The 20,733-nt window shown below is 40.3% G+C and overlaps 1 protein-coding gene across 1 annotated transcript in view; it reads left to right on the top strand.

Moving 5' to 3' along the window:
- SMARCA1 (SNF2 related chromatin remodeling ATPase 1) overlaps positions 1-20,733 on the top strand; it is a 46,095-nt gene that overhangs the window by 6,116 nt on the left and 19,246 nt on the right. The window contains exons 3-18 of the mRNA XM_079961618.1: positions 2,115-2,281; positions 4,067-4,167; positions 4,272-4,372; positions 6,061-6,240; positions 7,184-7,339; positions 7,689-7,820; positions 8,793-8,861; positions 9,408-9,517; positions 10,582-10,808; positions 11,614-11,735; positions 12,253-12,405; positions 13,844-13,976; positions 16,807-16,955; positions 17,172-17,291; positions 18,964-19,074; positions 19,218-19,331. Of these exons, the coding sequence (XP_079817744.1) occupies positions 2,115-2,281; positions 4,067-4,167; positions 4,272-4,372; positions 6,061-6,240; positions 7,184-7,339; positions 7,689-7,820; positions 8,793-8,861; positions 9,408-9,517; positions 10,582-10,808; positions 11,614-11,735; positions 12,253-12,405; positions 13,844-13,976; positions 16,807-16,955; positions 17,172-17,291; positions 18,964-19,074; positions 19,218-19,331 (2,145 nt within the window). The remainder of the gene's footprint in view (positions 1-2,114; positions 2,282-4,066; positions 4,168-4,271; positions 4,373-6,060; positions 6,241-7,183; positions 7,340-7,688; positions 7,821-8,792; positions 8,862-9,407; positions 9,518-10,581; positions 10,809-11,613; positions 11,736-12,252; positions 12,406-13,843; positions 13,977-16,806; positions 16,956-17,171; positions 17,292-18,963; positions 19,075-19,217; positions 19,332-20,733) is intronic.

The following is a 20,733-nucleotide window of genomic DNA, read 5'->3' on the forward strand; positions in this document are numbered from 1 at the left end:
CTAGTCTGACATTTGTCATAGTCTAGTTTCCAGGCTTTGGTCTCTACTGGGAGGGGACAGAAGCAGCTACAGATAGACTTGTAGAGCTGGATAATGATAAATATTGCTACCATGCTGGAGATGGGAAGCAGAGAAAGTGTGGCTTGTTAGTAGTCACCTAGTGTGTTTGTGATAGAGACAGAATTTGAACTCTGGACTTCTTGGTTCACAGTGTAAGCATGTATACTCCTAAGCATGCTTTTATATATGTTGGCTGGGGCAAGCCAGTCAGATGGGTGGGGTACAAATAAAAAAAAATGTTGTAACTCATCTTAATGGGGCTTATTCTTAGGTAAATGTGTATAGGATTGCAGCTTTATTTTCATAGCCACTACAATTCACCAGCTGTTTCTTACTTAGGCCATCCTTACAAAAGAAGAACTGTGTAGCATATGCCATGAAACCATGGGGCTGTCACAGTACCGGTATGTCACTGGTCCAATGCATGTTGCAGGTCACATTCTGGATCTTGTTTTCTCAACTTGGCAGAAAGGGTAATCTGAAGATGGGGAATATTGACATCAGTTGCTTGTCATGGTCAGATCACTTCCTGTTGAGATCTAGACTTTCAGCACCCTTTCCTCTCTGCAGAGGCAGTGGACCTTTTGGAATGGTCCGCCCTCAGCGGCTAATGGAGCCAGTGGATTTCAAGACAGTTCTGTGGAATATTCTGGCTGATATGAAGGGTGCTCCTGTCTAAGCGCTGGCTGACCTCTGGAACATCTGAATAGATTGGGCTGTTGATATGATCGCTCCTGGGTGCCCTTTCCTGCTTCGTAGAGCCATATTGGTTCCCTGGGTGGCACCACTTTGCAGTGGTTCCACTTCTACTTGGATGGGGACTGCTCTTTGGCTCCATGGAACCTTCAGTGGATATGCTGGACTGTTGTCTTGCCTTGATAATGGACTAGATGAGAGCCAACACACTGAAGCTCAATCCAGATAAGAATGAGGCAGTCTTAATGGGTGGTTCCCTAGACAGGATGGATGGGAGGTTGCCTGCTCTTGATGGGGCTATACTTCCTTGGATGAAGTGTGTAAGCAACCTGGGGGTACTTCTGGATCTTTTGCTGTCGCTTAGGACTCAGGTGGCCTCACGGGTGTGGAGTGCTTTCTATCAGCTTTGGCTGGTAGCTCAGCTGCACCCATCATCTGGACAGTGATAGTCTAACTACTGTTGTCTATGCTTTGGTAACTTCTAGGTTAGATTACTGCAATGTGTTATACGTAGGACTGCCTCTGAAGACAGTTCAGAAACTTTGGCTGGTGCAGATTTCAGTGGCCAGGTTCCTCACAGGGCAAGACAATTTGAGCATGTTACACCAATCCTGGACTGACTGCATTGGCTGCCAATTAGTTTCCAGGCCCAATTCAAAGTGTTGGTTTTGAACTATGAAGTTTTACATGGCTGAGGATCTCAATACCTCAGGAACTACCTCTTCCCAAAGAACCTACTGGGAACCTGCGATAATCATCAGAGGCCCTTCTTGGTATGCCTCATCCATGAGAGGTCCAAAGGGTGGCAGTATGAGAATGGGTCTTTTCTGCAGTGGCTCTCCCTTTGTGTATGCTCTCTCCAGGGAGGTTCACCTAGTGACTTTATTATACACTTTTAGGTGCCGGGCAAAAACATTCTTCTTCAATCAGACCTTTGGCTGATTAACATCCTCTATCCTTTTAAATGTGTTAATGGGAGGGTGTGTGTTATTGGTTTGTTTATGTTCTTGTTTTTATTATGTAATTTGTGTTTTTATCTTGTATTTTTCTGAGATTTTTCTGAGATCTTCAGGTTTACACTACAGAAATTGAAAAAATATTGTATTCTTGATTAGGAAGAGTGCAGTTTATATTGTATTTGATATATTATTTTGCTGCCATGCTTCTTTATGAATGGATTCTTGTAAGGCTTTGAGGTATTTTAAAAGTTTCAAAATGTATTTTTGTACTCTGTTGTTTGGTCATTTTTCTACACTGCATTTGCCCACTTTGTGAGGATATTTTCTGAAAAAGTGAAATACAAATGTATAAAATAAAGATAAATGAAATAAATACTGTGTTTGTTGCGTTGAATATAGAAAACAGATCGAGCCAAGAGATTTGAATTCCTGTTGAAGCAGACAGAACTCTTTGCACATTTTATTCAACCTGCGGCGCAGAAATCACCAACATCTCCCCTGAAAGTGAAACTTGGACGACCACGAATAAAAAAGGATGAAAAGCAGAGCTTACTTTCGGCTGGAGAGTATGTCTTTTTAATTTAAATTACTGTTTGATATTAAATGCTATGTGGGTTTAATGCAGTGCATCTTTTATATGCAAACCTGTACAGGTAACTTGCAGTTTACATGGGAGTTACTTTCCTGGCCATCAAACATATAAGCAAAATTGCCTAAAGCTAGAACACTCCCGGAAAACCATAAAAACCCTAGAAAACCTAAAAAGAGTAAGCTATCATGTCAGTGACTGTGACTTTGTGGTACAGCCTCATCTTGCAATGAACCTTTGCCATAATATGCTCCTGGAATGGAAGATGGAAGATGCTCTACTTGAGGCTCCCGGGGTGTCTCCTTGCCCATGGCAACTGGACCACACCTACTATGCAGAACCTGTCTCCTCTTGATTTAGGTTTGCTGCTGGGGCAAGGATCATGGCTCGAGCCTTCATTAAAAGGGGTCCTGTGGTCTAGCTTCTTAGGCTAGGGTGAAGCTGATTAAGCTGATAGTTTGGGCTCTGATACCTTTGCTGCAGCCTGCTGCTTACCCTGCCTGTCCCTGCAGCTTGGCTGCCTCAGGACTGTGTTATTCTCCAGCTCTGTGCTGGACGAATCATGGCTTTTATGCCTGACAAGGGTAGGGTGTGGTTTGAGAGAGTGAAAGTGCCATCTCTTGAAGCTGAGATGGCCAGCAAATTCAGGCATGGGGAGAAGAGAGCCAATGAGGATTTTTTTTGCCCTTCACTGTTTTGGGATTGTGCACTGCCACTAGGCCCACTTCATAATCCATACAGGTATCTATGTAGATGAAAAATAAAACCAATTCCCTATGTTCTGTCTGTGTTTTATACTGTGAGCTGTCACCTCAGCGAAACAGAAGACAGAAACTTGGTTTCAGGATGAGATGAACCTTAGGTATAAAAACAATTTTTCCTCAGTTCCAACATGGAACTAAGGAAATTTGTATACAGAGAAAGAGTGGAATGGTGTCAGAGATGCAGTCCCTCCCTGTAAGCCAGGAATTGGCATGGGGAGAAGAGAGCTAATGAGGATTTTTTTTGCCCTTTACTGTTTTGGGATTGTGCACTGCCACTAGGCCCACTTCCCTTCTTAGGCCCACAAAGGTCTACCCTCCAGTGAGAAGCACCTCTCTCTGGCCAATCCTGGGTTTTTGTTTTCCAGTAGAATTCGAGGTGCGGAGACTTAATAGCGGGAGGATACCCTCTTCAAGTATGAACACCCTCTGTGGTCATAGATCAGGCCCTGTTGGGCAGATTGAAGCAAACCATGACCTCACTGGCCTTTGCAGTATCTGCCTCATGGCCACTGCTGAGGATGGTTTTTGCTTTGCTGGTCTTGGCACCCAGGAGGCTCCTCAAACCACCGTGCCTCCTCAGCATGACTTTGATTCATGGCTTGAAGAATTGTCCAAGATAGTTGAATTCAGCAGCTCTAGAGAGGTGAAAAGATGGTAGGCATAATGTCCTGACACTGGTCTAAATTCATCCTCCTTTCCTGTTCCATGTATGAAGAGTAGCCCCAAAAGGAAGTGAAGAGAGAAAAGAAGGGCTACCAAACGTGTGAGGAAATGGCTGATTGAGTAGGCAGGAAGGAACTGGGGCAGGGGCTGCCCCACCCTTTAATGAACATGTTTCATATTCACATAGTCCTTCCTTGTGGAGTGAGTTAAGAGGAGCAACTTATTTGAGATTCCTTGCTCTACTACAGGAAAAAGGCAGGACTTTTGTGGCATACAAAAAAGTCCTTGTGGAAAGCACATCATAGGTTTGACTAGTTTCTTCATTTTTTCTTCAGTTATCGCCATAGGCGCACAGAGCAAGAGGAGGATGAAGAGCTACTTTCAGAAAGTCGAAAAACCTCAAATGTGTGTATTAGATTTGAGGAATCGCCTTCGTGTGAGTATATTTATTAAAATCTTTTTCCATTTTCTTAAACGAGTTAGGAAATAATATTATAATCAAGCATATAGATAAAAAGTCACATTTTATGTGCTTTGCAGATGTTAAAGGAGGAACGTTACGAGACTATCAGGTTAGGGGGTTGAACTGGATGATCTCCCTTTACGAAAATGGCGTGAACGGCATTTTGGCAGATGAAATGGTAAAAAGCTTTCTTTTTGGAGTACATCTTTGGGGTGGAATTGAAGTGTATATCTCTTGGAAGAAGACAATTCTCCAAGCAGAAAAAATGGTTTTAAATAAAAATGTAATTCTCATTGAAGTCAGTGGCCATAAGCCAGATGTGGACCTCCAATGATGTCTCCCTTGTCAAATCCTCAAACTACTTTTTAAACTCTCATGAATTTAAAGAACAGTTTTAGATTGGAGTCCACATTTCCTATGCTTTAAGTAATCCAGGTGGTTTTAGTACAACTTTGGGAATAAGTCTCTTCAGCATACTTAGTCCATAATTATTAGCTAATTGGAGAATATTTGGAGTAAGATTTTAAATCCATTGTCTTCGGATATCATACAGCTATTACTAAAAGCAATGGTGTTTCTTATTATCTTTGTGATTCTGATAAGCTATGATTCCTAATAAGCTAGTCAGATGAAACTGGCTAGAAGAATGTGACTCCCTGATGGCATTCATGGAAGTACAAATTTATCCTGTCATATGTCCATGTTAGTCATTTGTGGTGCCTGACTGGGGTGACAGGAAAGAAGAACCAATTGACCCTCAGTTTACTTGAGCTTTCTGTCTGGTTGCCTCTACATGATTCTTGCTTGCCCCAGGTAATGAAAGTAATTAATGGCTGCTAAGATGACAACTATAAATAAATGGTTGCGAACTGTTCCCAACCCTTATTGAAATAAATAGTAAATGTCCCATTCATTTTCTTAGTTGTGAATTGTGCTGCCAGATAAGGCATAATGATCTTGGTCTAATAAATCATGGTTTATTTGATCAAGAGTGTTGTATTATGAGCACCACAATACATTGCTTTTGGAGTTCGTTAAGCAACACTTTCCCATAACATCTGAACTGGGAAACTGGTTTATTAATCTTGAACTACGGACCAGGATCTGATTATGGTTTCATTTTATTTTTATAGTTCAGGATTAATAAACCAGAGTTTCCTGGTTCAGATGAAATGGGAAACTACGGCTTAACAAACTGCAGAATTAATACTGTTGTGGCATAGAAGACGAGAGAAGGCAGCACAATGCTTGCTCTCTCTGACAAACCATGATGTGTTAGATGAAGAAGATCACTATGTCTAAACTGACGTACTATTGACTGAGCTCATGAAAGATTTCTCATGGGTTCATTGACAGCAGGTCTGTTGAACTTTGGTGGAAATAGAATTCAGTATAGTGACAGAGGAGATAAGTATCACAACTTGCCTGCCATTAGCATTTCCTAGTATTATGTGGGCATTTTCTCTTTGGTATGTAGAAAATTTACTGAACTCAGAGAGTCAAGGAATAACAATTGTGTGTAATTCAAAGAAAAGATGCATAATGCATAGCAGTAGTACAGACTGAGACTCAAATATTCAGTTGTAACATAGCTAAGAGCAAAATGTAATTAAAAAATTCATTCTCTGTAATAATTCATGCATATTGCAAAGGAATGCTTATGAGAAGCTGTAGTTTTATTATCTCAAAACAAACTCTAACCAGAGTTGTAATTTGCATATTGCAATATATTGAAATTATGGCAGATTTCTATTCCATAAATTGTACCATGTTTGTAAACTTTTCTACTCATTATTATAAATGGAAATCAGTTCAGTGCTGCTAACAATGATGCATAACTTTAAATAATTTTTAATACTATTGTAGGGTCTAGGAAAGACTCTGCAAACAATTGCATTGCTGGGCTATCTGAAACATTACCGAAACATTCCTGGCCCACACATGGTTCTGGTCCCCAAATCGACTTTGCACAACTGGATGAATGAATTTAAACGCTGGGTTCCATCTCTACGTGCCGTTTGTCTCATTGGAGACAAGGATGCCAGGGTAAGTGAGCACTATGTAAAGAAGTGACTTGCTTTTCAAGTTGGGAGTGTAATGCCTTTCCGCTATTGCATTTGTATAGCATCATAATTGTGCACAGCAGTTTACAGGTTAAACCACACATCACTAATGTTCTTCTTGTTTTACTATGATTTTGTTTTTTAACTTTTTATCAGATTTTGTATGGCTGTGTTGTTTATTCTTGCTAGCCCCCTCAGACTCCGTTTGGAGAAGGGGTGGGATTTAAAAGTATTGTATGTATTAATGAATGACATACAGTGGTGCTCCGCAAGACGAACGCCTCGCAAGACGGAAAACCCGCTAGACGAAAGGGTTTTCCGTTTTGGAGGCGCTTCGCTAAACGAATTTCTCTACGGGGTTGCTTCGCAAGATGAAAAAATCTTGCGAGTTCCCGCGGGTTTTTTTCGCTCCCCCCCCTTTCCTAAGCCGCTAAGCCGCTTATCAGCTGTTCCGCTGATAAGCCGCTTAACAGCTGATCGCTAAAAGCCGCTAGACCGCTAATAGCGCTAATCCGCTAAGCTGTCAATGGGCTTGCTTCGCAAGACGAAAAAACCGCTAGACGAAGAGAATCGCGGAACGGATTCTTTTCGTCTTGTGAGGCACCACTGTACTTCATTTTAAGATGCATATGTCACACCAAGGTTCATCTGAGAAGAGGCATTCACTTATCCCTCCCCTCCTTTATTTTTAAATATATATTTGTCATCATTGATTTTTATTTATTTACGGGGGGGGGGGGGGGTGAGTCATTGTATTAGCCTTTATGGAACTTGATTTCCTCCCCACCTTCCATTTCTTCTTCATTTTTGTGAAATGCTTTCCCCTTATAACTAGTATATGGCTGCAGCAGCAGCTTCCAAATGAGTTAGGTGGCCCTATTCAGCTTACCTATCTAGAAGTGTTTACCATGTTCATTTTTCATTAGGCTGCTTTTATCCGTGATGTTATGATGCCTGGAGAGTGGGATGTGTGCGTTACCTCCTATGAAATGGTAATTAAAGAGAAGTCTGTTTTCAAAAAATTCAACTGGAGGTATCTGGTGATTGATGAAGCCCATCGAATCAAGAATGAAAAATCTAAGGTGAGTCTAAGCTTTATTTCTGTAGATACCTAGAGAAATACTTCAGAATACTAGGATAGTGGAAAAATCTGGTAACTCTTGAATGGAAGGATAACTTTTTGTACACTTTGAGAAAATAGGAAGCAATAGGAAGTTCCTTTCAGAATGGCAGGCAGGGAAAAAATGAAGAATTTAAAACACTAACTGTTACATCTGAACTATTAATAATGCTTGTAATTATTATCTTAGGTTATGGGAGTTTGGAGCTTCATTTTGAAATACTTTGTATGTACTTTCGTTTGTAAAAAATGTATCCTGGAGTATGGTAGTAATGTAGTAGTAACAAGTGCTCTTCTAAAAAATTTCCTAGCTCTCTGAAATTGTTCGAGAGTTCAAGACAACAAACCGGTTGCTATTAACAGGAACTCCCTTACAGAATAATCTTCATGAACTATGGGCATTGCTCAATTTCCTTTTGCCTGATGTCTTCAATTCTGCAGAGGTGAGATTGTACATTATGTTAAAGTCCTATTTTTTGGTTTTGCACACTTTATATGGTAACCTAACTTTTGCCAATAATTTAAGTTATCTTTTTATCATATTATAATGGTTTACATTCTTAAGAGAAGGTAAATGAATAGAGAGGGAAGTTAGGAAAAAAATTATGTAGCAGATTCTTAATACAGTGGTACCTCTGGTTGCGAACACAATCCGTTCCGGAGGCCCATTTGCATCATGAAAAGAGTGCAATTCGCAGTGGCGCATCTGCGCACAGGCAGGTTGTAATTTGCCACTTCTGTGCATGCGCGTGACATCATTTTGCGTTTCTGCGCATGCGTGAGCGGTGAAACCCGGAAGTAACCCTTTCTGGTACCGTGGGGCATAACCTGAAAGACTGTAACATGAAGCGGACGTAACATGGGTATGACTGTACTGTTACATAGTGAAGTTGCATAATGAGCAACTGAAATGGTCACTGTGGGTAGAGGACATTTTACAGGAGGAGAGGGACTAAATTGTCATTGCATCTTTCAGATGCAAGTATTAGTTTATAGTATTGGTGTATCTGAACTGCATTGTTTCCTATTGACTTAGCTTTTAGTCAGTGTACTCTACACGAGCATTTGAAGGGAGGGGTAGGTGGAACTGCTTTGAGAAGTTGGTTCAGCCACTTTGGGCCACATTTTAAGTGGATCTGCACATTATATGAGACACAGGGATGCTTTTCACAATTTGTAACAACATTTGCTTGTGCCTGTTCACGTACGCCCGCATGCTAGTGATGCACATCTATGGTAGAAATATAATAATGTCAGGGCATAGGTATGCTTTACTAGATGTTAAAGAAGGGAAGAACTTGACGCACTGATTCCAGTGGACAGCTTCGTTTCTAGTTTACTAAAATTTCCCCTTGAGTTTTGAAAGTACAAACCCAGTAACAACAAACCCAGTAACAACAACATAATTTTTACAGGACTTTGATTCATGGTTTGACACTAAAAATTGCCTTGGTGATCAAAAACTTGTAGAGAGACTTCACGCGGTAAGTATGGCGATTCTGCTTTCTGAAATAAATTTAATTTCTCTTCCATTGTATTGTACGAATAGTATATTATTCTTAGCGTAACATCTTAATGTACGTTTCTGAGAAATGTGTTGTGTATATTGTGATGTGATATAAGACAGAATTTGTGGAATTTGTTTACTACTTATTAACATAACTATTAATGTGTGCCTTTGTGTCTTTTCCCAACAGAAGCAAAGCATTCAGTTATTTATACTATACACTCAGTAAATGTATTTAGAATGAGGCGCATCTTGAAACTTCCCTTTCACAATTTGTGATACCAAGGTCTTTAGGAGATACATTCTGTGTACGGGGGTTCTAGTTGCTCCTGTTGCTCCTAGAAACACCATGAGAAATGGTCATGTATTCTGCATGCTCTCCCACCTCAAGTAGCCTCAAAAAATTAGGATTAGGAAAAGGTATCACAAGAGCAGTATAAGAAGTCTAGGACACTGGCAAAACAAATACTTGAAATGCTGACTTGTAGCAATGTGTAAAATGTGTTGATGTGTTGATTTTTAGGTTTTGAAGCCATTTTTGTTACGGCGTATAAAAGCTGAGGTGGAGAAGAGCTTGCCACCTAAAAAAGAAGTAAAAATTTATCTAGGACTCAGCAAAATGCAGAGGGAATGGTAAGATTCTTTTTTAAAATTTAATTTAAAATCAGTCTATTATACTGGCCTAACATAGTGACTATAACATATTAACAGTAAAGACCCGCTTCAAACCTACATATGATTTAAGCTACACATTCATTAAATTGCCTTGGGCAAGCTACCACATCTCAGTCCCAACCCTGCACCTTAGTCTGTAATAGAGAAATAATAGTACTGACCTACCTTACAGTACTATAGTAAATATTACTGAGACAATGTATGTGAAGCACTTTGTACACTTGAAATGTACTATATAAATGCTAAGTATTATAATCCATACAGGTATCTATGTAGATGAAAAATAAAACCAATTCCCTATGTTCTGTCTGTGTTTTATACTGTGAGCTGTCACCTCAGAGAAACAGAAGACAGAAACTTGGTTTCAGGATGAGATGAAGCAAGGCCATTCTACATGGTGTGAACCTTAGGTATAAAAACAATTTTTCCTCAGTTCCAACATGGAACTAAGGAAATTTGTATACAGAGAAAGAGTGGAATGGTGTCAGAGATGCAGTCCCTCCCTGTAAGCCAGGAATTGGCTTGTGGGTGTGTGATGAAGGAGGCAGCATATCTCTTGGCTACCACTTTAGTATCCAGATTCAGTAGCTTTGGGGCAGGATGTTGTGTTTGAGCTAAGCTGGAAATGGGTATTTGTGTTTCACTATGGTCGTGTAGCAGGGCTTCCTGCCCATGCTTGGCCCATAGTAGCACTTCAGGATAAACTCAGCTGGGGGCTTCAGAATGTGCAGAAACTTGTCCCATTGTTTCCTATCTTTCTCCTAGTCTGTGCTTGGAGTGGCCTCCCTGTCCCCAACCACTGTCAAATCTGATGGGTGTGCAGCTAGTGCTAATGAATCTTTGTTAGAATCACATTTTGCAGAAAAATAAAATAATATTAGAGACGCAAACCACACTTAAATAAATGCCAGTTGCCACTGTGTAAATACGTAAAGCACTGGGATTTAGATGCCTTCATATTTGTATGCTTTCATACGTCTAAGGACAAAGAGTTGTTTTTAAATTGTCCAATAACCTTTTAGGTATACCAAGATTCTAATGAAAGATATTGATATCTTAAATTCGGCTGGAAAAATGGATAAGATGCGGCTGTTGAACATTCTGATGCAGCTGCGGAAGTGCTGTAATCACCCATACCTCTTTGATGGTGCCGAGCCTGGCCCACCCTATACCACTGATACTCATCTTGTGACCAACAGTGGCAAAATGGTTGCTCTGGATAAATTACTATCAAAACTCAAAGAGCAGGGTAAGAAGGGCTTGTTATGAGTCACTGTTCATTTAGAAATGTATTTCGTCATTGTGGTGTGACCAAGTAAACAGAACCCTGGGTGAAACTATGAGGGAAAGAAATTTTAAGGTTCTCTGGTGGATCCCACTGAATGAAAAGGGGCAAATGGGATGTATTTCTGGATGCAGCCTAGATGGGGAAAAACCTGGAGACAACTGGGGAAGAGTGTAGATTTAGTTCCCACTGCGGGTGGGTCTATGAATTTATCCCTTTTAATTTATCCATCTATTCATATGGCAAAGAATACAGTGCCTAAAAATGGGGACCTTAAAGTAATGTATTGGGAACAAACCCTGCCATTACTCTTGTAGAAGACCTGGCCTTCAGCAGGGCAGCCCAAGGTGATGTGCAATATGTCTGTGTTCTGCAGAGGCACATATTGCACCTACCCAGGGTTCCACACCTTAGCCAAATAGATGTGTACAAAGTGGTATTTTAAATGGACGAAAAGTAGTGGGCTGTAATTATCAGGATCCAAAATTGAGAAGACCAGTTGTTACTGCTGTAGACCTTTGGGGTGGAATTCCTGAGACTAGGGAGATGCCAGTGAAGCAGAAGGGGAAAGCCAGTTTTTAGTATGGGGAAGGGACTTAGGAACTGAGAGAAAGTTATAGAGGGCAAGGAGCAGTACCAGAAGCTGTAGAAGAAAGGATAGAGTAAAATGGAGAGGCAGTGTATGGGACAGAGAACACACTTTTATTTAATATAAGTGTAAGTTCAGCAGTGTGATGAATTGTTTTCTTAGAACTTATTTGTCTCTCAGGTTCCAGAGTTCTCATTTTTAGCCAAATGACCCGTCTGCTGGATATTCTGGAAGATTATTGTATGTGGCGGGGCTATGAGTATTGTCGATTAGATGGGCAAACACCGCATGAAGAGAGAGAGGTGAGAAGGATTTATGTAGCTCATTGGATTTTCATTCCATTCTATCCTGGAGGCATGTTGGAGCCTTGACAGTAGCTGTCCAGTTGCTCTTATACGGTGGCTAGTCATTTCTCTGTTGGCATTTAAGCTTCCCTGAGTGCTATCTTGCTAAATAAGGATTTCTTTTATGGCATGCCTTATAAACAGGGATTGATCTAGGGTTATTAAATGGTCCTTTGAGTTTCTTTCATATCATTCAGTCTTCTAATTTGTGTTTAAACAGTCAAGTGAAAGATGCATTTACACAGTACCTGTGAGGAATAAGCATCTAGAAGGTTATCTGTGATTCATTGGTTCAGGGGGCCTTGTGGTACTAGTGAAGTTGAAGGAAATTATTTTGATTCACGGTGATCTTACTTTGTCCATATTTAGCCCAACAGCTTTTCCAGGAAAAATAAGCAACTTTTGCAATTTTAATACACCGTAAACAGGTTATTTTCATGAAATCCCCGCAATTTAAATTGTTTTTCCTTTATAGGAAGCAATAGACACCTTTAATGCTCCCAACAGCAGAAAGTTTATTTTTATGCTAAGTACAAGAGCTGGAGGCCTGGGGATTAATTTAGCAACAGCTGATGTTGTTATCCTCTATGACTCTGACTGGAACCCACAAGTCGATCTACAAGCAATGGTGAGTACTCTTGGTATGTCTCATGCAAAGCTAGAGTTCCTACTGTAGTGACAACAGGATAGTTAGAACTGATAGGCTGTGCCTGTGGAGCTGAGAGGCAGGCTTGGAGCAATCTTTCAGAGAGCCAAGAGCCTAGGAACCTGGCTTTGGCTTGCTTCATGTGTAATAACAAACAGGTGTGGGTGAATATAAGAGGAAGGGGAAGCACCTGGGCCTATCTTTCATAATACCAAATCATGGTTGGTGTTAAAATCATAAAATCATAGTTGGAAGGGAACCTGAGGATCATCTAGTCCAACCCCCTGCAATGCAGGAATATGCAGCTGTCCCTTAGGAGATCGAACCTGCAACCTTGGTATCATCAGCACCACACTATAGGTAAGAATAGGACCTGCAGCTGTGAGCCCGTAACAACTGCAGGGATCCAGGGAAGAAAAAAATGTCCAATTTATTCCCTGTTAAGAGGAGGAGTAGCTGTCTATTCAGTTGTGGTAGATTTGGCAGTGGACTGGGGAATTTATCCCAAGGAGCTATGCAAGAGTTAAAGGATGAAGTGGAGTCTTAGTATCTCAATATAGGGGTCTGTCAAATGCTCATAGACAGAACATAGGTACACACATAGAAGTGCAAATGCAGTGCAGCACATTGTCACACTGATGCATTTGGGCATAGCCACATTGCACAGACCCGAAAGAGAACAGTTAACAGAATATTTCTGAATGAGGATAATGCAGCAGTTGCTAAACCTTTGTTGACTAGGAAATCCATTTTTTTAAAAAAAATGGATATCTATATCCACTTTTCTGCTTTTTTTAAGCACTTAGGCTGTTGTATTTCCTCTAAAATCATAACAAAATAACAAATAAATAATTAAATAAATATTAAAACAGAAGCACATAGAAGCCAATCATTTGGGAGAGCTAAAACACTATTAACAATCTGAGATAGTGGTGGGGAACATGTTGGCCATCAGATGTTGTTGGACTCCCAGCACCCATCAGCTTCTGCCAGGATATAGAACTATGGGTGTTGCAGCCCAGTAAATATCCTTTGGAAGGCTACCTGTTTCCCATGCTTCAACTAAGGTGAAGGCCTGCTGAAAAAGCAAAAGTTTAAAAGTGGTATCTCATGCTGTTAAAGAAAAAAATAAGTAGATTTTGCAATGGCTTGCCCCAGTTCAAGTCTTGGTGCAGCTGCTGCCGTTAAAATTGAGAAAAAGAGAAAACAGAATAACAAGCTGCTTATGTTAATACATGCCAGCTTTGAAGGACTTCTAAAAATAGGGTAAACAATTAAAATAAACAACAATGAAAAATATTTTCATTTGTGCTAACCTTAATAATTACAGGGCAGTGTGTGTTTTTTTTTCTTCTGTCAGAATTTCAATTACAGATGTGCCAGGATGCTTTTATTTAAATTTGCTATTTTTGTGATTTAGGATCGAGCACATCGTATTGGTCAAAAGAAGCGAGTTCGAGTATTCCGACTTATCACAGACAACACTGTTGAAGAGAGAATTGTAGAGAGAGCTGAGATAAAACTGAGGCTAGACTCAATAGTTATACAGCAAGGTACTGCGTAATATTTAACTGTTAGTGGCTAAATAGTCGCTCACCTGGGGTTCTGGGTGGGCGGCATTTGCCGCATGGCACGGCCGCGGCTGGTCCGGGGAGCCTGTCACCTTCCTACGTGGCCGGGGGAGTGGATGGTCACCTGGTGCCACCTCCTCCAGATGCAATGGACCTGCAGGTAGGGGTGGTCAGTGCCTGCAAGGCCCATCAAGGGGAAGAGCATGGGGGCTGAGCCCGCCCCTGGCATATTTAAGGGAGCGGCCAGGTGCAGGCCACCCTCTTTGTAGATCGACACAGGATTTTCCCACCCGCTCAGACTGTTAAGGGATTGTCCATTGGGGAAAACGGGCAAGCTTGCTATGGCTTATGTGGTTGCCATATTCGGGAATAGGGAGGAATTTTCTCCTACAAACGAATTGGCCAGCTTGCAGGTTTTTGCCTACCTCATAGCATCCGTCACAACTTTGGTGGATAAGGCATTGGGTCAGTTCTTTGTTTCAAGTGAACCCTGTTAGAGGGGTCCAGGAAGGAGTGACTGTCTGGCAGTCCACAGGGAGACAAATAGGCCAATTCAACTCTCCCAATGGCGGCCTGTGCAGTGTCATGGCACCCAATCCATGTTGGGGGCGACTTAGCAGCACAAGGTTGACCCCACTGAGTTCCTATCAGGTAGCAGGCAGGCTGCCTGTTGCTGGATACATGCCCTTTGCCATAGCCAAACCTCCTTTCCTGTAATCAATAAAGTTGTGTCATAATTCAACTCAATACCAGTCTCTTGTGTCCATTCTGGAGGCCCTCCCTGCACCAGCTGCGGTCATCATGTGCCTGAGGCGGCAAATGTTTGTCATGAAAAGGAATAGATATAGATATTCTAGTATAGATAGATAATATAGATAGAATAGATATTCTAGTAGAGTGTTTTGCAATGCACCTTGGAAACCCAGCTTTTAATTTTTTTTTGCTGGGCAAGCCGCTATCTGATCATCTCTGTTTCGTGTCATAAAAAAGAGTCACAGTGCCAGTTGTCATCCCAGACACAATTATTTTGGAGAGATGAGTGAGTTGTTATACAAACAAAAAGCAATTATTTAAGATAAAATCAGGCTCTTTCGTAGCAAGGATATTTCAGCATAGATAATTATTGGCCACTCTTTACTCATTCACGCAGAAGACCCTCAAAACCAACAGGCTTTTTATGGTTAGGATATGTAAAGTGTTACTCTAATCATTGACTTAATGTTAGCAAAGATTAATTTTGTAAAGCAGATTAGAATTTAGCTTTCAGCTGGTGAAAGCTCTATTGAAGTAGTTGAAACTTTGTGACTATGAAACATTATGTAGGTCAGGCATCCCATTTGTTATCAAGTTTTTTTAAAAAAGAAATAAAATATATAAATGCTGGGTGGGCAACATAAAACTCATAAGCCATACATAAGCTCAAGGGATTTTTCTGCAGTCTGCAACATCTTTGTTAGAATGTCAGCTTTTGGATACTCTAGGCACTTAAGGATTCCAGGGGATGTTCTAAAAATACTGTGTGAAATAATTGGGATTGGAAACAAAAAATGGTTGTAAAAGAAGACTATTTTCTTTGCTCAACATCTCTTCTGATTTTGAAGTTGTAAAGATTTTCAAAGCCTGTCTCATATTTTTCACATATGAACCAGAATATTGCAAAATAAATGCTTTTGTCCACAAATGTTAGTTGAATGGCCACTGTGGTCATAAAAATATCTAAGTTATGTTAATGTAATACAGCTGAAACACGCTGTATGCTCACCATCCTTCTATCTTACATTTCTGATGTGCCCCCTCAATGCCAAACAAGTAGGCTATGCCTTCCAAATATGTTATGTTCCTTAGCAGTGACAGCAAGGCAGAGGTGGCAAACCTTCGGCCCATGGACCAGTCTTGGCTTGCCACAGAGTCATGAAGCCATCTTCCCCAGACTGCACCACTTCCATCAGCTGATGTCACTGGGGACATCAGATAGTGGTGGGAGGAAAGGATTTAATCCTGCATTTGCTGCATGCCTATTCCTATCATCTGATGAACAAGGATTAAAGTACCGTATTTTTTGGACCATAACACTCACTTTTTTCCTCCTAAAAAGTAAGAGGAAATGTCTGTGCGTGTTATGGAGGGAATGCCTACGGGTGGCATGCCTATGGATTTTCCTCCTCTAAAAACTACGTGCGTGTTATGGTCGGGTGCATGTTATAGAGTGAAAAATACGGTACATTGCAAAAGCCCTGTTTGAAGCAGCTTGTGGGCGAGCACCTACCCTGCTGCCGCTGCCCATTCACTTACTTAAAGAATAAGCGCCTCAAACAGGACACTTATGTTTCAAGAGGCTGAAATGGGAGTGTAGGGGCTGTCTTAAAGCCTTTGTGAATCTCCCCACGTTTCCCTTTTAAACCTCAGATTGTCCAGGCTTGTAGGAGGAATGTTGCAAAGCCGTAGAAGAGATTTTGTCAGGTGGGCATCCTCACCCTCTGGTCGGATTTGGCCTGTTAGGCTGATCCTGATAAGTTTCTGATCCATGGAGCCAAAAAGTTCTCCATCTCTGAAGTAAGAAAAAATGCTCAAGAGTTAGTTTGATGAATCTATAAAATTGCATTAGTTTAATGTGATGCTTACTTTAGCTCATTACCTACACCTATACAAATTATTTTTAAAACTTATGCATTTTTGGGTTGTAAATCATGTATTAGGATTCATTCTTACCCCTCTGCCTTACTACAGGTTCTAACTGGTGTCCCTTTATAACTCTGGTATGAAAAAGCTGAGAAGTTTTGCATTAAAATTGTGACTTTGTTTCCTGTGTCAGGGAGACTTATTGATCAGCAGTCTAATAAACTGGCAAAAGATGAAATGCTACAGATGATCCGACATGGAGCAACACATGTATTTGCTTCCAAGGACAGTGAACTGACTGATGAAGATATTACCACTATTTTAGAAAGAGGTGAAAAAAAGGTGAGAGGATTTGGATGGTGCTGTATGTTACCATTACTTTCATTGTTGCTCATCTTCTGTCTCTATAAAAATCATCTGCTTTGAATTAAGAAAAAAGAATCAAGTCTGTCTGACTTAGCTTTTCAAGTATCTTATCAAATCAGTTTTTATGTTTTATTGATGAAAAATGGCTTTTCTAAAGATTAACTTCATTTTATTTTTGGTGGCCTGCTTTAGACAGCTGAAATGAATGAGCGTTTGCAAAAAATGGGTGAGAGCTCTCTCCGAAACTTCACTATGGACACAGAAATGAGTTTGTACAATTTTGAAGGTGAAGATTATAGAGGAAAACAAAAGGTACCTTTCTGCTGTACTGATAAGTATAAATGTGTTTGCATTGTACTGTTAAGTGAATAAAGTTCCACTTCAAAGAGGTTAACAACAAACACTCCTAATATTCAGAGCAGGTTATGTAGGGAAGATGTAGGATTTCAATGTACTCCCCCCGCCCCTTTGGTTCACTTTACCTATAGCACTTTGTAGGGGCATTAACCAGGCTTAGAGTATATCTATCAAAAAGAAAGAGTCCTGAGAAAACATCTTTCTTTTGATGCCTGGAATTTGAACATTCAGAGAAAACAAATGAAGCTTGCTGTAACAAGACATAATTGTATGTTTCACATTAGAAAACTAACTCAGTTCACTTACCTGTTTTTGAGGGAGCCCATAATAATGTAAAATGTATTCAGCATGAACACTGTAGAACTGTTGCATATGCAGAGGAAAAAATACTGTAAGACAGAAGTTAAAAGGATATGTAGGCAGATTGAGAGGCCTCTGTTCAGAAAGATACTAGAATGGGATTCTGTCCATAATGTGAGGGAATAATAACTGTGAAGAGATGAATGAAAGCAATCTATCACTGTACGAAATGGGACAATAAAGCTATAAGAGCAGGAATTTATTTCATGGTAGATGTCTAACATTCTTTTAAGAGCCTACAAATAAATGCAGACCTTGGATTGGAAGATTCCGTAAAAGCAAAGAACTGCTAGTTTTCTTAAGTGAAGTGAAAGAAACTTGCTGAAAAGTGAACTCTGTTCTAGAGTTCTGTTATAGTTCATGCAACAGGGCAACATAAGGCCTACCCGCTTCATTTAACGAGGCAAGGATTATGAGCCTGGTTTCAAGTTAATGTGTTTGGAATGTTTTATTGGTTTCTCTCCTTGTGTGTGAGAGAGGTTTTTTGTTTTTTTTAAATTCACTAATAGTGCATATTAGGATGTGGCAATGAAGTTTGGTATTTGTGCTGATGACATAATAATAATTCATGTTTGAATGTTAGCCAGCCTACTGTCTGCTTACAAGGGGAACATGAAAACATACAAAACTAATTTCTTCTGCTTATTCAAAAACTATCAGGTTTCAAAGAGGAGTTGGAAATTAATAAGCAAAAACTGAAAGAAATGCTATTCTAAAGTAACCCGTCTTGAACTAAGTGATTTGCTCTTTTATCCATTCATAGCAATGCAGGTACAGTGGTGCCCCGCAAGACGAATGCCTCGCAAGACGGAAAACTCACTAGACGAAAGAGTTTTCCGTTTTGGAGGTGCTTCGCAAAACAAATTTCCTATGGGCTTGCTTCACAAGATGAAAATGTCTTGCGAGTTCCTGTATTTTTTTTCCCCTCCCCCCTTTTCTAAGCCGCTAAGCCGCTTATCCGCTAAGACGACAAGCCGCTAAAAGCCGCTAAACCGCTAATAGCGCTAATCCGCTAAACCGTCAATGGGCTTGCTTCGCAAGACGAAAAAACCGCTAGACGAAGAGACTCGCGGAACAGATTCTTTTCGTCTTGCGAGGCACCACTGTAGTTTAATATCTATTGAAACATGCACTAGTCTTCATTCCAGTGTAGTCTTGTCTTAAAACAAGCACCTCTGTCAACAATACCAATTGAGCAATTAAATATGTGCTACTTAGAATTATCTTTTGGTATTTTTTAAAAGTTTTGAGCTTATTTGTTTTCTAGCTGAGCATGATGGAATGGATAGAGCCTCCAAAACGAGAACGCAAAGCCAACTATGCTGTGGATGCCTATTTCAGAGAAGCTCTTCGAGTTAGTGAACCAAAAATCCCAAAGGTGAGAGGACAGTTTGGTAGTTCATACTAGTTACACTCACCTCCCAACCTCAGCCTTTAATAACCTTTTTTATATAAAAACATGTTGCAACATGTCCAAAGACAAACATGTAGCATTAATGGTATATATGTTTAATTTCAAAGGCTCCACGACCTCCAAAACAGCCAAATATTCAAGATTTCCAGTTCTTTCCCCCACGGTTGTTTGAACTCCTTGAAAAAGAGATTCTTTATTATCGCAAGACCATAGGCTACAAGGTAAGGATCTGTTTTCCTTCCCTTCCCTAATATGAGGCAGGAATGTGGATTTCCATGTATCCACATTTTGAAAATGATTAGATGACCTGCTCTTATGTAAATGGGGGACATTATAAATTACATGGTTTGCTCAAGGTTGAAGTGGAGTGAGAGCAAACACAATCAAAAGTGATTTTAACAAGGGAAAGGAGGAGCAGTCTCCTCTCTATGTAAGCTTCTGATCCCAGTTGTGGCTTCCTGCAGCTGCTTGACTTTTAAATTAAACAAAAACATTGGGGGAAGACATTAGAATCATAGAAAGCTTGATCCTTACCCACAAAGGAATAGGGACGGCAGACATTCTGGTGCCTTGAACGTGCCTCAGCAAGAGTGCTGCCATTAAGGCTGTGTGAATATTTTGTGGTGACAGTGATGTCCCCTAGCTACCACCACTACACACTTCTAGGATTACTGCTGTTGAGCTCCGAGTGCTATTTTGTCAGGTTGGGCCTCCACATTAGTGGTTCTACTGTCTTCCACCTTTGGTCCTGCTTGACAGCTCTGCCCCTACAACTTCTATGCATTGTTTCCAAATAAGCCTTCCAAATTCGTCCTTTTAAATATTTGCATTTTTGGCACATTGTCAAAAGAAATTCAACCATAGATTACAGTGGTACCTCAGGTTACAGACGCTTCAGGTTACAGATGCTTCGGGTTAAAAACTCCACTAACCAGGAAGTGGTTGCTCCAGGTTAAGAACTTTGCCCCAGGATAAGAACGGAAATTGCGTGCCAGCAGCACAGCGGCATTAAGAGGCCCCATTAGCGAAAGCACGCCTCAGGTTAAGAACCATTTCAGGTTAAGAACAGACCTCTGGAACGAATTAAGTTCTTAACCTGAGGTACCACCGTAGATAGATTGTATGAATAGTAATACTGTGCTTGGAAAAGAACAATATGTTGGTATGGTCTTTCATCTTCAAAGGATAAAATCAGAGCTATTTAATTCTCTGTTTCTAAACTTTGCTTTTGTGACTGACATGCTTAAATGGAAATATTCAGTAGCTAATTTATATAGTCATAGGCAAAATTACTTCCATGCTTTCTAAAAATGGTTTTACAATGGAAACAATTTGCCTAGTAACGTGCTCTATATGAAGCCAAGATTATATATGTGCTGAAATCAGTGAAATATCATTTTGTAAACCAATGTCAGGGATAAGGTAAGCTCCAGTTTCTTGTCCTGAAATAACTGGCATGAAGATATCTCTCAGGCTTCTTAGATATGATGGATAGGAAATGTGTTACTTTTCAATAGCAGTTATGTGAAGTTAAGTATCATTTTAAAATGAATTCAGAAGTGTGTAGTAGAAATGGGCACATTTTCCTCACTACAATAGATATAATTTCAAAGGATTGCTGTG

This window comes from Podarcis cretensis, assembly GCF_951804945.1.
Source record: "Podarcis cretensis genome assembly, chromosome: Z".
NCBI classification, from domain to species: domain Eukaryota; kingdom Metazoa; phylum Chordata; class Lepidosauria; order Squamata; family Lacertidae; genus Podarcis; species Podarcis cretensis.